At 41.7% G+C, this 16,820-nt stretch overlaps 1 protein-coding gene across 2 annotated transcripts in view; it reads left to right on the top strand.

The window, feature by feature from the left end:
• Positions 1–202: 202 nt before the first annotated feature.
• Positions 203–16,820, top strand: part of LOC111965657 (rho guanine nucleotide exchange factor 6) — a 30,199-nt gene continuing 13,581 nt past the window's right edge. For both annotated transcript variants that reach the window (XM_023989844.2, XM_023989843.2), the window contains exons 1-12: positions 203–509; positions 1,758–1,841; positions 4,088–4,172; positions 10,531–10,643; positions 10,816–11,020; positions 11,135–11,187; positions 11,335–11,429; positions 11,615–11,710; positions 12,006–12,128; positions 13,381–13,519; positions 14,371–14,430; positions 15,980–16,126. In XM_023989844.2, coding sequence (XP_023845612.1) covers positions 345–509; positions 1,758–1,841; positions 4,088–4,172; positions 10,531–10,643; positions 10,816–11,020; positions 11,135–11,187; positions 11,335–11,429; positions 11,615–11,710; positions 12,006–12,128; positions 13,381–13,519; positions 14,371–14,430; positions 15,980–16,126 — 1,365 coding nt within the window. In that variant the 5' untranslated portion in view covers positions 203–344. The remainder of the gene's footprint in view (positions 510–1,757; positions 1,842–4,087; positions 4,173–10,530; positions 10,644–10,815; positions 11,021–11,134; positions 11,188–11,334; positions 11,430–11,614; positions 11,711–12,005; positions 12,129–13,380; positions 13,520–14,370; positions 14,431–15,979; positions 16,127–16,820) is intronic.

Here is a 16,820-nt window from a genome sequence, read left to right as displayed (position 1 = left end):
ACTTTTGACTTGTACTGTACAATATAAATGAAAATGTGTTATTTTACATGTTTTTCACAGAAAATGAGCCAAGGCCAATAAGTTGAAAAAATAATKAATTGTATAATTTAAAAAAAAGTAAACATTGAAAATGGGTCCCTTAGATCCGAACGCCACACAAGGGTTAATGGCTATATGTCTTTGTACAGTGCTTGTTATTAACCAGTAGGGCTACCCCCATACTAGTGCTAACGGAGTTTTTACAAGCAGAAGTGTGATACGGATGTGGGTAACAACATTTTGATACAGAGTTCTAACTTTGCGCCTTCGTTGGGGATGCATAATAAGGAGGGTTAATTGGAGCTATGAACCCAGAGGAGCAGACGGTTACGTGGCTGATATCATTAGGGGTACTTAATTCACCCAAGAAGAACATAGCTGACCCAGAGGAATTTCTGAAAACATCTCTGAAAGATGGGGTCGTCCTGTGCAAACTTATGGAGCGGCTTGTGTCCGGCTCTGTTCCAAAGGTAAGCGCAGCATTGTGACTGCACTGTTATAAGTGCAATATAACAGTGAGTGATAACGGGAAAAGTAATTTACAAAGTCATAACGCTTTTCAACTGCGAGGGGGAAAAAACACTGGCAGCGCCTCTGGAGAGGAAGGGAGGGGTAGTTTGATCAAATTGCTCATCTAAGACATGTAATGTAACATGTCTTAGTTAAAACATTTGGAATAAATGAATGTGCCACATGCAACTTTACGATGAGCCATTTATCAATAATGTAAAATATTGTTACATTTGTATAGGATAACTTGCTGACTTCCTGTGAAGTGAAAAGTGTTCCGCATTCTGAAGTTCACTAACGACTCGGAAAGAGTTTAGTTGTTGTTCTGTGGTTTAGTCTTAAAAGTAACTATAACGTTCCAAAACACATTATGTAACCAAATATCCTTATATATTCAAACTGATGCACATTCTGCTATCCAATGCTTTTTCTCACCTGTGCTAGATGCATTTGCATCTATTGTTTATGTTGAAGTCACATCACATGAAAGAATATCTAGGGTACAATTTTAGAATGATATGATGGTTACAAGTTAAACTTTTAGAAGATATCACTTTTCTTAATTGTGGTTTTATTAATGTATAGTAGTTCCACGTGCATTTTGTGATACAAAAAGTAGGCTCCGAGACAGAATAAATAACAATCAACATGCACGCATATCGATATGCAGCGTTGCACTTTTAGCAGGTTGATTTATTTGGGGCACCAGACATTCACTGTAATGTATTTTGTACATGCCAACTGAATGCAGTCCGTAAAACAAAGGAAAACATACAYGATTCATTTAGCATACATCGGCTGTAGGCAGTCTTCTAAATTAATTCCATCCAATTTAAAACTGATGAAAGTCACTGACTAAACAAAAAAATAAGACGCAACGCAGCGGAGAAGCGAGCGGTCATCTGCACGTCACTTCCTTCTCAAAGGCTCGCTTCCTGATGCGACTGCCCCCTTGAGCGAGAGGTGGGTTTATGACCTGGTGGGTTTATGTATACATGAATGAGACAGGCGTAGGAAGAATCCACAGTTACTTTGTAAAATGTAAGATATACCAACATTCTAAAGGATACAGTGGATTGTTACTTTGTTTCTTTTCCCATCTTAAGTTGTCATTTGCGTCAACGCCTATAATTAAACTAAATTAACCCGTTATCTTTATTTCCAAGGTATGCTATGTTTTTATATATTTATTTCATGTCTGGTTTTAGTACTGTCAGGATCCGAGAAACGAAGCCGACTGCATCGCCAATATCAAGGAGTTTTTGAGAGGATGTACATCCTTGAAAGTAGAGGCAAGTCATTTCAAAGATCTTTTGTTTGTGGTGGCTGTTTAATGAATCTATTTTATGTTGCAATGTTTTGCTTTCTTATATCACATCACATTTTAATGGTCGCATACACATATTTCGCAGACGTTATTGGGGGTGTAGCGAAATGCTTTTCTAACACATCTTATATGATAATKTGTTTGTTGTTGTTGGACATTTTGACTTGAGTTGGTTGCCGAATTCTTGTTTCTAGGCTCCAGTAAATAGTTACCAACAAACTTATTTGAGGACTGGTGCCATAGCTGAGAAATGTGAAGCCATGGTTAGAAAATAATACTGCATGACTGTGGCAATATATTCAACACAGGTTAGTCTTAACTTGCCTAGAACTGGTTTGCTGTTATTTCAGCACAGGTTGTTTTCTTCTGCATGTAGAATGTTTTTGTCACATGTCTCTTGATTGCCTTGTGGAATGGGCTACCCTCTTAAGTAGGCATGCTTTCAGTCACTCCCACAGAACACACAGACAGACAGCGGCTTGTTGATGGGTCTCAACTGAGACTGCTTCTGTCTTGAATAAGGCTCCACTGTCCACTGTTTGAGCAGTGTGCATTGAGCAGCAATGCAATTAAACAGAAATTAGAAATCTAGCTGTACTCTCTGCCTTTCAAGTGAAAATGACCCCCCCCCTTCAGCCACCATAAGAAGTTACATTGATATTTATGTCTGCATGTAGCATATTCAGCAGAATCCGCACTAAACTAGTCTCTCCCTCAGGCCTAACATATTTCCAGCACAATGAGTGGTGATGCAGATAATAAGAGGGTGATGGAAGTCCTTTCCTTCCCTATGCAGTATAGTGACTGCCGTGTTGGACAGTCGTGCCTCTCACTCCCCAACCTTTTATAAATAGTCCTTTCTGGTCTTGAACCACATAAGTTGGTTTGTTAAAAAAGAGTAATTGAATCAGCCAGGCTCGCTGCTGCAAGTCAAGTGGTTGAGGAAGGGAAACGCTGGCTGGCCTGTTTTTGTTTTGGGAGGTCCCTTCTGCTTTCATGCAGCGATCCCACTTCTCCTCCATAATTAGAGTCTTTGCGGCAGTGCAGTAGCTCACAACCGTACGGATTTGGAGAGCCCCAGTAAAATGGCATCTTGACTTTTTTTCCCGGACCAATGCAGTTCGGCCCTTCCCATGCTCTGGTCAGTGATGTGATGCTGAAACCCTCTCTCTTTTTCTTAACCACAGACAAAATAGGCACGTGGGGCTGTCATGTGACTAGAGAAAGGGAGCAGTCACTCACAACTTTTCCTTCTGCGCAGAGATGCACAAAGGGGAAGCAGCAGCAGTGGATTGAGGGCTAACTTGACCAGTTCTAGTCGACTACAGTATAGTTGAATTTTTAGAGCCTGAGCCTGCAGTCTTTTTTTTCATAGACACCTACAGTAATATACAGTTATAACATATGTGAGTCACATACTACCCAGCCCCTGCTCAAGGCTCTTTGACAAAGACGAACAAGTGAGTTTCATATGTCATATTTTAGCCTCAGATGTCAGATTGTTCAGCTTTTATGTAACTGTGTAGTTTTGATCGATGCTTCAGTTCTCTGTGGATGTTGTCAAAAATGAACAAGCAACAGATTGACACATGTCAATATTACAAGCTGCCCCAGTAGTCTGTCATCTTGACATGGTTAACAGAGAGCCAAATGTGTTGTGATAGTCTCACCAAAGCTGAAGCGTGGCTTATGCACTACCCCTGAGTCACAGTAGCTTTGGCTCTGAAGGGCTAGATAGTCAACAGATTCCTCATGCCCTGCTACCCAAACTCTATATCTAAGATGTTTTATTTAAAATGTGAAACTATAGCTGCTAGAGGAAAGTGGATAGCTGGCTGTCTGTGAGGCCGGGAGACCGAGAGCGAGCGAGTGCTCAGTGTGCATCGAATGGCAAATGAGGAGGGAACCGTCTCTTTCGTTACCAAAACCGCTATGCCACGAAAAATATGGTTCACATTCAACATGTCTCTGTCTTGTTGTGTGCAAGTCGTATCCCATTGTGTGTTGTTGCTGGGCTGCAGTCAGGCTGCTCAGTGTGATAGTTAGCAAGGCAGCATCTCCTACTTCTTTGTTATCAGTGAAAAGCCTCTCTGCTGCTAATGATTTTTGACATACTTCTCTTCCTCTGCTGTTTTCAGTCATATGAGCAGCTAGGCATTTTGCTTTTGAATTGAACGTGTCTTCTTTGTGTCTTTTCTCCTCTCCTGCCAGGGATTTGAACCGGAGTGCCTGTACACTGGGGAGAACTTTAACAAAGTGCTGACCACTCTGCTGGGAGTCAACTTTGCCACCCAAGGTCAGTCTGATGACTGTATTGATCTGCTCTGGGCCTCATTCAGGAGGATGCAAAGCTGCAACACGTTCAGATAGAAATGCACTGTGTAAAACGGACATGATTCTCACTCTATACAACTAGCTTATACTGCTATCTCCTGGGTTGTAAACGTTGCACCCCACCGAATAAGACCATAATGGKTTTTTTTAAGGCTGAGACTGAAATAATATTTACTCACCTTCATTATCATGCAATGTAACATTGTAATCATTGATGTGTATGCTACTAAAGATTATACACATGTATGCCACATGACTAATCTGCCCTCTCTAAAAGACAAACCAAGTGGAGTGAGTCATTTTACAGCTACTTGTTAGCGTGTGCTCTCTGCACTGCCGAGACTCCTAATGACCACGTGTAGCGTTGTCGTTTATAACGCACTCTGCCATGTCTGAGGGTGTAAATATGCTTGTGTGTAATTTTTTTGTTTTGTTTTGTTGCCTGGATTGGTCCCAGAAGGCCTCGTGAATCATGAAAGGTGTCTTGTTCACAGGCAGCTAGCATGGCTGTGTCTCGCTGTTTCTATGGGCCTCCTGCGGAGTACCATATTTACGATGATGACTACCGTGTCTTTGGCTCTCGTCCTACTGAACACGCCTGTCTCTTTTCTGTCACATTGCGTTCGAAAGACACCTGGCTGAGCTTGAATAAGGCTTTATTTGTTGCAGCAAGTTCAGTGGTATGAGTGGAATTTACTTGGCGGACACAGTGTCTCATTGTCAATATGAGGAAATTGTATTTTAAGTCAAAGCAACGGTGCGGCTAGGCTCTAAGACGTGCACGTGCTAAATGACAACCCGATACTGTCACTCCAATCGAACCAGTGTTTGTCTTTTTGYTGGTGCGAAGCTTTTGCTGCTAAGTCTAAAAGCTTTCAATGTCTTCAAAGCCATCAGTTCACTGTGTCCGTTGCAGTCTCGTTATCAGTTTGAAGTTGTCTTAGCGCCAGTCCTCATCAGAGAGCATGGATAGTACAGGCCACAGCATGAAAACTGGACCAAAAGCTCTCGCTCTGCCCTCTCTCCTCTCAGTGATGTGATCAGCTTGATATGCAAATCATCTAATGGAGTCTGAGAGGGCCAGAAGCTATTTGCCAATCTTCAAAACTTCCTAGTGCTGTTGATTTGGCCTGAATTAGTCACACACGCTTTAATGTGATTAAGAAGAGGCATCTCTCTGTGTTTCTGCTGCCTGTGATTTTCTGGCAGGCCTCAGCACTGAGTGTCCTCTCTGTCTCGCTGTCTCTCTGTGTGCTTGTGTGCACCATCTGACAGTGCAGCTGCAAGAAGCAGTGGTGGCCAGGCCACAAGGAGGGAGCTGCTGACTACAGGGCATGTCTGGGCGTCTCACTGCATGTGCAGAGGCATGTGGAATCCGTGTGATAACCCCCCCCCCCCCCCCCCCCCCYCAGCACTAAGAGAAACACAACCACTTCTACTATACTGGCCTGTCATTTTTGCTCTTTTGGCCCATCTGCAGCTGCAAAATGATGAGGAATGGGGGTGAGGTCAAGATTGGCTTTGACTCTTGGCAGTGCCCTAGAAATTGTTGGCTGAACCAACATGGATATACAGTACGTAGACCTAATGCTGATGGGAGTGCCCTCAATTGTTAAAGGGGAACTCAGAAGCCCGGAGGCACCTTTTGTAATTTGATATCTGGATGTGTCGTTCCTGTAGCATCCATGGCCAGGTCTCCCATGGATTTGTTTTTCTCAGGTCTAAAAGGTTGAATAAAAACATAATCCTGGTGTTTTTTCCTCCAGAGTCATTTCCAGACTGTAGCAATATGGTAAATAACATGACACACTGATCAGTGTCAGAGATACCGCCTCTGCCAATCTCTCTTTATCAATCCTCATTACAATGGTCTCAGTCTGTACAACTAAGAGGATATCTAGCTAATCCTGTCTTCCAGATGGTTGGCTCTCTATCAAAACATGTCTAAATAGCTTAGCGATGATCCACTCCTATAATGAAAGGAGATTAGACAAAGGTGTTACTCCGGGACACTGTCCCTCCTTGGAAAGTGGATTTAGACTCCGTACCAGCCAACAAGGATGCACATGTATCATGTAAAGTCWTGTGTTAGCTCATTAAAAGAGGATTTGCTGTCACTTCCCGACACCGATACAAGTATTGATCTAATACTGTGTTGGCTCAGTCGTAAAGGATGGCTATGGGTCCATATTTGGCTTAGTTTTAGTAGCTTGCATTGGGAAAGAGTGTGGCTGTGGCAGAGACATGCCCAGGTCTGTTGGTACTGCTGTGGCTGGGTGGCTGTTTGTCTTATCTCTGTGTGAATCATAAGGAGCTGATGCATCACTGCGCCTTCAAGGGAATCCTCTCACATGATTGTTGCCAGGTGTTTTCCAGTATTAGTCTGGTAGTCCTASAAGGCTTTCCTCCTGTCTGAGAATGCTAAAGAGAGTTTGTTAGTCAGCTCTTTGAAGACGATTTTGTTATTGTCCAAATCAACCTACAATACATTATTTACCATTCATTTCTATTGGGCACAACAAAATCTGAAACGCAACCAAAACCAACTGCAAATGCATCCAACAAGTTTGTAGAGTCACAAGCTTGATGTAGTTATTGTGTGCTAGGAAAATGGGACCAAATATGATRCKTTTGACTTCTTTAATAYACTATAAGTRAATTTGTTCAAATAATTATRATGCCTTCAAATGGAGGTACTAGATGCATAAAGTGCTTTMATTTCTAAACAGTAAAACAGATACAGTACCAGTCAAAAGTTTATTTTTACTATTTTTCTACATCGTAGAATAATAGTGACGACATCGAAATTATGAAATAACACATATGGTATCATTTAGTAACCAAAAAAGTGCTAAACAAATCAAAATATATTCTTCAAAGTAGCCACCCTTTGCCTTGATGACAGCTTTGCATTTTCTCAACCAACTTCATGAGGTAGTCACCTGGAATGATTTTCCAACAGTCTTGAAGGGGTTCCCAYATATATTGAGTAGAAGTCGACCGATTAATCGGAATGGCCGATTTTAATTAGGGCCGATTTCAAGTTTTCATAACAATCGGTAATCTGCATTTTTGGACACCGATTATGGCTGATTACATTGCATTCCACGAGGAGACTGTGTGGCAGGCTGACTACCTGTTACGTGAGTGCAGCAAGGAGCCAAGGTAAGTTGCTAGCTAGCATTAAACYTATCTTATGAAAAACAATCAATCTTAACATAATCACTAGTTAACTACACATGGTTGATGATATTACTAGTTTATCTASCTTGTCCTGCGTTGCATATAATCATTGCGKTGCCTGTYAATTTATCACCGAATCACAGCCTACTTCACCAAACGGGTGATGATTTAACAAGCGCATTCGTGAAAAAAGCATTGTCGTTGSACCAATGTGTACCTAACCATAAACATCAATGCCTGTYTTAAAATCAATACACAAGTATATATTTTTAAACCTGCATATTTAGTTAAAATTGCCTGCTAACTRGGGAAATTGTGTCACTTCTCTTGCGTTCTGTGCAAGCAGAGTCAGGAAATATGCAGCAGTTTGGGCTGCCTGGCTCGTTGCGAACTGWGTGAAGACCATTTCTTCCTAACAAAAACCGTAATTAATTTGCCAGAATTGTACATAATTATGACATAACATTGAAGGTTGTGCAATGTAACAGCAATATTTAGACTTAGGGATGCCACCCGTTCGATAAAATACGGAACGATTCTGTATTTCACTGAAAGAATAAACGTTTTGTTTTCGAAATGATTTGACCATATTAATGACCTAAGTCTCGTATTTCTGTGTGTTATTATATTATAATTAAGTCTATGATTTGATATTTGATAGAGCAGTCTGACTGAGCGGTGGTAGGYAGCAGCAGRCTCGTAAGCATTCATTCAAACAGCACTTTCGTGCATTTGCCAGCAGCTCTTCGCTGTGCTTTAAGCGTTGTGCTGTTTATGACTTCAAGCCTATCAACTCCTGAGATTAGGCTGGAAATACTATCGTGCTTATAAGAAAATCCAATAGTTAAAGGTTTATGAAATACAAATGTATAGAGAGAAATAGTCCTATAATTCCCATAATAATTACAACCTAAAACTTATTGCCTGGGAATATTGAAGACTCATGTTAAAAGGAACCACCAGCTTTCATATGTTCTCATGTTCTGAGCAAGGAACTTAAACATTAGCTTTTTTACATGGCAAATATTGCACTTTTACTTTCTTCTCCAACACTTTGTTTTTGTATTATTTAAACCAAATTGAACATGTTTCATTATTTATTTGAGACTAAATWGATTTTATTGATGTATTATATTAAGTTAAAGTAAGTGTTCATTCAGTATTGTTGTAATTGTCATTATTACAAATAAATTAAAAAATCAGCTGATTTTAATCGCTATCGGCTTTTTTGGTCCTCCAATAATCGGTATCGGTGTTGAAAAATCATAATCGGTCGACCTCTAATACTGAGCACTTGTTGGCTGCTTTTCCTTCACTCTGTGGTCCAACTCATCGCAAACCATCTCAATTGGGTTGAGGTCGGGTGATTGTGGAGGCCAGGTCATTTGATGCAGCACTCCACCACTCTCCTTCTTGGTCAGATAGCCCTTACACAGCCTGGAGATGTGTTTTGGGTCATTGTCCTGTGGAAAAACAACTGATAGTCCTACTAAACGCAAACCAGATGGGATGGCGTATTGCTGCAGAATGCTGAGGTAGCCATGCAGGTTAGGTGTGCTTTGAATTCTAAATAAATCACTGACAGTGTCACCAGCAAAGCACCATCACACCTCCTCCATGCTTCACGGTGGGAACCACACATGCAGAGATAATCCGTTCACCTACTCTGAGTCTCACAAAGACATGCCGATTGGAACCAAAAWTKTCTAMTTTGGACTCATCAGATCAAAGGACAGATWTCTACCAGTCTAATGTCCATTGCTYGTGTTTCTTGGCCCAAGCAAGTCTCTTCTTCTTGTTTGTGTCCTTTAGTAGTGGTTTCTTTGTAGCAATTTAACCATGAAGGCCTGATTCATGCAGTCTCCTCTGAMCAGTTGATGTTGATGTGTTTGTTACTTGAACTTTGTGAAGCATTTATTTGGGYTGCAATCTGAGGTGCAGTTAACGCTAAATAACTTATTCTCTGCAGCTCTGGGTCTTCCTTTCCTGTGGCAGTKCTCACAAGAGCCAGTTTCGTCAGAGCGCTTGATGGTTTTTSCTACAGCACTTGAAGAAACTTTCAAAGTTCTTGAAATTTTTGGGATTGACTGACCTTCATGTCTTAAAGTAATGATGGACTGTCGTTTCTCTTTGCTTATTTGAGCTGTTCTTGCCGTAATATGGACTTGGTCTTTTACCAAATAGGGCTATCTTCTGTATACCACCCCTACCTTGTCACAACACAAGTGATTGGCACAAACACACTAAGAAGGAAAGAATTTCCACAAATGAACTTTTAACAACGCACATCTGTTAATTGAAATGCATTCCAGGTACCTCATCAAGCTGGTTGAGAGAATGCCAAGGGTGTGCAAAGCTCTCATCAAGGCAAAGGGTGGCAAATATAAAATGTTTTGATTTGTTTAACACTTTTTTGGGGTACTACATGATTCCGTATGTTATTTCATAGTTTTGTTGTCTTCACTATTATTATACAATGTAAAAAATAAAGAAAAACCCTTGATTGAGTAGATGTGTCCAAACTTTTGACTGGTACTGTATGTATGAAAATACCCTCAAATAAAATGTGACATTCTGTASTGTTGCTTCATATAAAACACAACTAATCCAAAATGTTGTAGAACCAAATTAAATGTTTTAGCTTCACCATCCAAATAAATACGTGTGTAAGCACATTAGAGGTATGAATCATTAGGCATTTGCCCTCTGATGTTGGTCATTGATAATGTACAACAAGGTCTCTGGGCTTGTCTGTGTTAGATGGCTGCTCTGAGCTGGCCARGGATCAATGCTAGCTAGCAGAGTTGAGGTGATTCTGTCAAGCGCAGCAGAGCCAACAGCCTGCTCTGCAGTACACAGCCCAATGCTGTTTGACCTAACTACTGAAGCAACACTGACGTGTATGAGAGAGCGAGATATTTTTGTCATCTCATCTGTTATGAGTAATGTGTAAATGTGACAGGGATTTTTGTACTTGATTATAAGAATGTTGTAAGTTGTTGTATTCATGACTGACTGACAAACATCTATATAACCTCCTAAGTTATTTGAGTCCTTGCACTCAGAATGTGTGTTTTTTTTTTTTTTGTGGATCAGAATGAAATATTCAAAAGTCTCGGTCTGTGTTTTTGCTCCAGACTGTGGCACTGAGAGGTCATGTCCCCAGTCCGGCACATCCGCTCCTAGTCAGTCCGCCTCTTCCCACACACTATCCTCGTCCAAGTCCCTGCGCAGACAATCCAAACCAGTGGTAGGGTCACACAAACACACGCACAGCACACAGAGTTCATGTCAATTCCATCTCAAGAATGTCGGTTTATGTCCTGAATTGGCTGCATTGAAATGGAATGGACCCCAACACTGGTCTTAACGGGTGCGGTTGTTTACCGCTCAGTAAACTGACAAGCATTCTACCCAACCAGGAGATGTCGGAGAACGGCGGGGGCGGACTGCTGCTGGTGAAGGCGCGCTTCCAATTCAAGCAGAATAACGAGGATGAGCTGTCCTTCAACAAGGGAGACCTGATCGGTGTGTCGCGCCAGGAGGAGGGCGGCTGGTGGGAGGGCTCGCTCAACGGCAAGACGGGCTGGTTCCCCAGCAACTATGTCCGCGAGGTCAAGCCCTGCGGTGGGTCGGGTTGGGGAAGAGTTTATGTAGTACCTGGAATGGATTTAGACTAGATCATTTTGCATGTCACTTGCTGCTCCAAAACTCTGGTTCTAATTCCTTTATGTCCTGCAGATAAGCCTGTGTCTCCTAAAGCCACTCAACTTACCAAGAACTACTACAGTGTGGTGAGTGGGCCCATCTCCCATTGGATCTCCCTTTTCTACAGCTCCGTATGCACTGGGCCACGACGGCTTTGCTTAGGGGAACTGTATAGGCTGTAACACCATGCCTGTTTCCAATAGGATGTGGCTTATTTCAATGATCTTTCTCAGGTGGTGCAAGACATCCAGGAGCATGAGCGGGAGTTTGTCAAGGAGCTGCAGACAGTCTTGAGCTCTTACCTACGACCTCTACTGGCAAGCGACAAGTAAGCTCCAAGAACAAGGATGGAGGATTCATTCAGATGTCTTTTTTCATCTTAAAATACCAATTGCTAAAGAACTTTGTCATGAATCTCTCTTAGAATGACCTATGTACCTTGTTTAAAWWWWWWWTTWAAATGAGTATTCATTCAACTCATTAATTCTATGTTCTCTGTTGTGTGGTGTCCAGACTGAGCGTTACAGACAGTGGCATTCTGGGCGCTAACCTGGAGGAGATCCTCACCTTCCAGCAGGGCCTGGTTCTGGCTCTGGAGGAGTGTACCAAGTAAGTATGTGAGAGTGTTAATGGCTGTAGTGGAGGCACTGCTAATTTGAGGCAACTGAATCAAATCACATTACCCTAACCCCCATGTCAAATCTGCCACTAGACTTTTTACATGCCGGACAGTTTCTATCAGATATTCTGGAGAGAAATAGATTTGTTGCGATGTAGATCTAGATTGGATGGCCTCGGACGACGTGCACCCCCTAGTGACCGATATCTGAAACCAAAGATACAGGAACAACCCAACTGTTGTCTTACCAACTAACTCGCCCACTTCTCTCTGTGCATGTTGCAGGGTTCCAGAGAGCCAGCAGCGAGTGGCTGCCTGCTACCTCAACCTGATTGGTCAGATCAGGATGCTGTACCTGTCCTACTGCTCCAGTCACCCCTCGGCTGTCTGTGTACTCACTGACCACAGGTCTGGCCTTATGGGCGTCTCAGTTCTGCATGACATTAATCTAAATTTGATTCACATTTCATTGCATTTAACAGTCAGTATAATAATGCAAGTAAAATGGCATATTTTTTGTGGAGTTTCTCTTTCACCCACTAGGTGTCATACTTTCTCTCTGTAAATGTAGAGGTGTAACCAATGATGTGTATATATAAACCCTGGATGACTGACAGGGGGCTTGTGTTGAAGCCACCTCGCAGCCATCTTGGTACTCCTGCGTTGTAAAAAAGATTTTGGAAGCTATGGAGATGCATTTATTAATATCTGCATTTGTTTTTCTATTACAGACTCCTTAATGCATACTTTAAAATTATATCTRAGCTAAACATAAAAATAAAAAAACGAAGAAAAAATAAATATATTAACATTTTCCCTTTTAAAGTATTTTTTGTTGTTGTGCGGGCTAATGTTACTGTCCCCAGTACAACAACAAAAAATACTTATATTTTGTMCTTGAAACATTTTAATTGAAATAATGTAAAATTTCATTCATTCCTATGGAGGACTCCTCCTACTTGGGAGTGTCAAAATGGCCGACCAGTGGCTTCAATGCCTCTCAATGGCCAATGCATATCGTCACAAATCCAGGGTTTATATACGTCATTGGACGCGACAGAGGGGTTTCTCACTTATCAGTTGTAACTATGAGTGAGTGAGTGACCTTCAGTGTGTAGCCAACCCTCATCATATCCTCACTGTGTCATTCACTACAATCAGCCCGGAGCCTCTGTGCACCTCTTAATGRTTCGTCTGCTGTCCTTCACACACGGTAGTGGTAATTAAAACCAAGAAATGAATCAAGCGGTTGTGTAATTATTATGTTAGTTTAGCAAATTAATCATGTATGCTATTTTGCAACGATTGTTTATTTCCTTCCTCTCTTGCTGCACAGTTGTTAATGTGAAAATATGCACTGCAGCGAAAAGAACACACGTACAGGAAGCTGCACACAGGATATCTATAGTTGTGGTTGTTGTTCGAGACAGATGAGGCACTTTCGATTTCACACTAAACTAATTAGCATCTTTCATACTGTGGGATCTTTTTAAGTTTTGTCCTTTCACTATCAAACAAATTCAACATTGTCTTAATTGATTGTTCACTCCAAAATCAATGTCTTCTTTTTTGGGAATCTTGGTAGAATCTTTCTCCTTTATCTCTTTACATCGTCAGCCAGCAGTATAACTGTGTGTGTGTGTGTGTGTGTGTGTTGTAGTGAGGAGCTGGGTACGTTTATGGAGAGCCAGGGGGCCAGTACGCCGGGCATCCTGACCCTGACCACCAGCCTGAGTAAACCCTTCATGAGGCTGGACAAGTACCCCGTCCTGCTGCAGGAGCTGGAGAGACACGTGGAGGTACAGAAGGCCTCATCTAGAGCCAACATGGAGGGCAGTTGCTTAACTCTCTATAGGCCCATCTATGGAACCATATGCAACTGAAATTTAACTCGCCTCCACTGTCCCAGATGACACTCCGCTTCAATCCTCAAATACCATTGATATACCATGTTTTGATATCCCTCCCAAACGTCTTAATGTAGTTGGATTATTTTTTAAATAATTTTTTACATCCACCTTTATTCAGGGGTGAMAGTATATTTAATGTCTTACTGGTACGGTACTCCGTGTGTGTGTGTAATAGCCTAGGTGTAATCATAGAATTACATATAGAATCCCTATTCATTTCATATGATMTCTGTGGGCCTAGTAGGCTTAGTAATGAATTGTCATAACATTTGGCATATATTACATTTTAATGTGGCATTAACACACTCAGTCATGATGTCTTCATCTGATTGTCGAACAATCACATGAAAAAGGTTCTCCTGTAGGCTACCTGTGCACGTTCGTCCACTCACAAAATAATTCCAGCATGCGAACATTGCACTGTGCGTGCGCCCACCATTTGATGAATGGAAAGGGCCTCCTGTTACAAAACACCTAAACRTGTATTGTAATTACATTCTGCGATGGTCATTAGACTACACGATGGATGCGTCCCCTGCTGTCTGCGCACGTCTCTGTCTCGGCCACTCGTCTCCAACCTTGGCAAAATGGAAGTGTTCTCGTCGAACCACTATGTAACCCACTTATTATTTTCCATTGACTCCGTACCGGCTTACTTTCACCCCTGCCTTTTTATAAGGTGTTGTGTATAAAATCTAAGTTATTTAACATTTTTGTTGTTGTTGTYGACTGTCTTGCAGGAGGCCCACCCGGACTACAGTGACATCTTGAAGGCAACGGTGGCCTTTAAGAGCTTGGTGGTAGGTACAGAACCCCTGTGGTTCCTCGTGCAATGTTAATGTTGGCATGGTCCATAGAGATGAACCACGCGCATTGTAGAATCTTACTAGTCTATAGTTGCATCATCTATTCTATATTACTAACACACTACAGAGAGAGAGAGAGAGAGAGACAAGTGACTGAAAATTATCAGTGAGTACATTTACATATACAATAATAATTGAATATTAAACGGATTATGGCTGTAGGCAAATTATGAAATATTTATGTAAACAGGTTACGGTGTTTATCCTCATCGGCGTAAGGTCAAAATCTAATTAAACACATGCCGATTTTATAACACCTGGGTTTCTGAGCAATCTTTTGAATGATTAAGACATGTAAACAGCTTAATCAGCGTTCCAGCGGTGTATTTGATCTGTGCATGTGCCAGGACCAGTAGCGCAGAGCCTTCCTCTAACGCGCGAGTGAAGTGAGTTCAGAAAAACTGAAAATACRCATCTTAGAAATAGTTTTCGCATACACACGTTATATGTCTGAACTCCGAATCAAAAAGCTTTCGCAAAAATAACATGGTCAYTGTGGCAGGTTTTATTTTGATTGCCAATTTTCTGCATTTCTCAAAAGTCCCATCAGGTAGCCTGATTTCAGATGTGTCCATGTAAACAGGAWTATTATGGAMATCGTTMTTCTTGCCAAGCATGTAAAMGTTTTAAACAAACTATTATATTAACCTTACTATCCACAATAATCGCATTATTGTGTGCATATAACCGCGCTCAGTGTCTTCATGAAGGCACATTTTCATTGTATGAAATTAATAAAGGCTTATCTGAAGATGGGTCAATGTTTTTTGTATCTAGTTCTTATGTTGCCAAACTGAGGGGGAGGAGCATCACACGAGACAGCCTTGCATATAAAGGTCAAATAGGGGGTGCTTATATTAACCTGTGTAAAAGGGCAATGATACGCCCATCTCTGCAGTTTTAATGAAGAAAATATATTGCTTCCTGTGTAATATGTCCTCAGTGAAAAGCTTTTTCCTAAGGTGGGTTGTTACTGAAATAGCAGCACAGATTTTGAAGACGAGCGTTAGATGAGAGACAATACAAGGTGTCTGTTGGAGAAATAGTTTGAGAGGCAGTTTCCACTGTGGCTGAGAGTACTGTAGTCTCTTGAGGTGTCTGTGTGTGAGATGTGTGCTGGGGTGTGTGTTTGTGCTTCCCAAAGGTTAACTTGTTCTTTTGGGTCCCCCAGGCCTATTTACATACGCTCCTGCTCTTTATGTCTGAGTCAGAACTTGGTGGATGTTGCTTTGTCATTTTGTCTTTGTGAGARGGGGAATCCCCCTTCTGGTCCTGTAAACTGTTCTCTGTAACTCACCTTTGCGTGAGGCACAGTTATGTTATACCTGTTSCAGTAATGCCGTATCATGGACATTTTATATTACAGAGTTACTAGCTTTGCACTAGTGCAAATGGCTATTTTATTGTGTGTCTGTTTCCATCACACACTAACAGTGTCTCATATGCACTATACATTAATTGGCACCTCTCCCTCTCATTTCAGACCCAGTGTCAGGACCTGCGGAAGCGTAAGAACCTGGAACTACAGATCCTGTCAGAGCCAGTGAGAGGCTGGGAGGGAGACGGRATGAAGTCTCTGGGTCACGTGGCCTACATGTCCCAGGTGCACATGCAGAACGGGACCAATGAGGTGAGAGCAACAGATGCAGGTGTCCTTATATGCTGAACTAAGATCAGTCTTGCATCCCCCCCCCAATGGTTAATGTTAGGATTGGGGGCGGTAAGCTAATCATAGATCTGTGTGTAACGGCAACTATCCAGACGGAGCGCTACAGGCAACCTCCGAGAAGGTCAAAGTTCAAATGAACGACTCCAATGGCTCCTTTCACAGCCATGTGGTTGAATGGATATGAATGTTTTGAGCAGCATGAATGTGTGCTTGGGCAAAGCAAATAACGGGAARAGTGAGGTGGACCAGTTACTTTTTATGCTTGACAAACAGGAAGTAAAATTGTTGCTTGTTTGTTTACTCACAGGCTTATAATCGATCCAATGACTTATTTCCCCTTTCAGAATTGTAATATTTCAGCACCTGACGACTTTATTCGGAGCAGATAAGTTTGTTTCCGTCCAACACGTTCTGGAGATGAGTCCTATATTGTTATCGCCACCGCCTCTCCCACATTAAGCCAATGTTATTCAAATATTTGAATTCATTATGAATCAGAAACCACAGACTGTAGAGTGAAAAGTCATCCCCCTGTAGTGTGGTTTCTGTGTAGGGGTCGAATATGAGGATCTGAGGGCTGAGGGGAACAAATGTCTGGCTTTGTTTTGGTCTTATTGAAGCACCAACCAACATCTAACATATTTCAAACAGATAA

This window comes from Salvelinus sp. IW2-2015, linkage group LG6.2 (genome assembly GCF_002910315.2).
Source record: "Salvelinus sp. IW2-2015 linkage group LG6.2, ASM291031v2, whole genome shotgun sequence".
NCBI classification, from domain to species: Eukaryota; Metazoa; Chordata; class Actinopteri; order Salmoniformes; family Salmonidae; genus Salvelinus; species Salvelinus sp. IW2-2015.
Note: the sequence above shows the minus strand (reverse complement) of the source record. Positions and strands in the feature narration are given on the sequence as shown.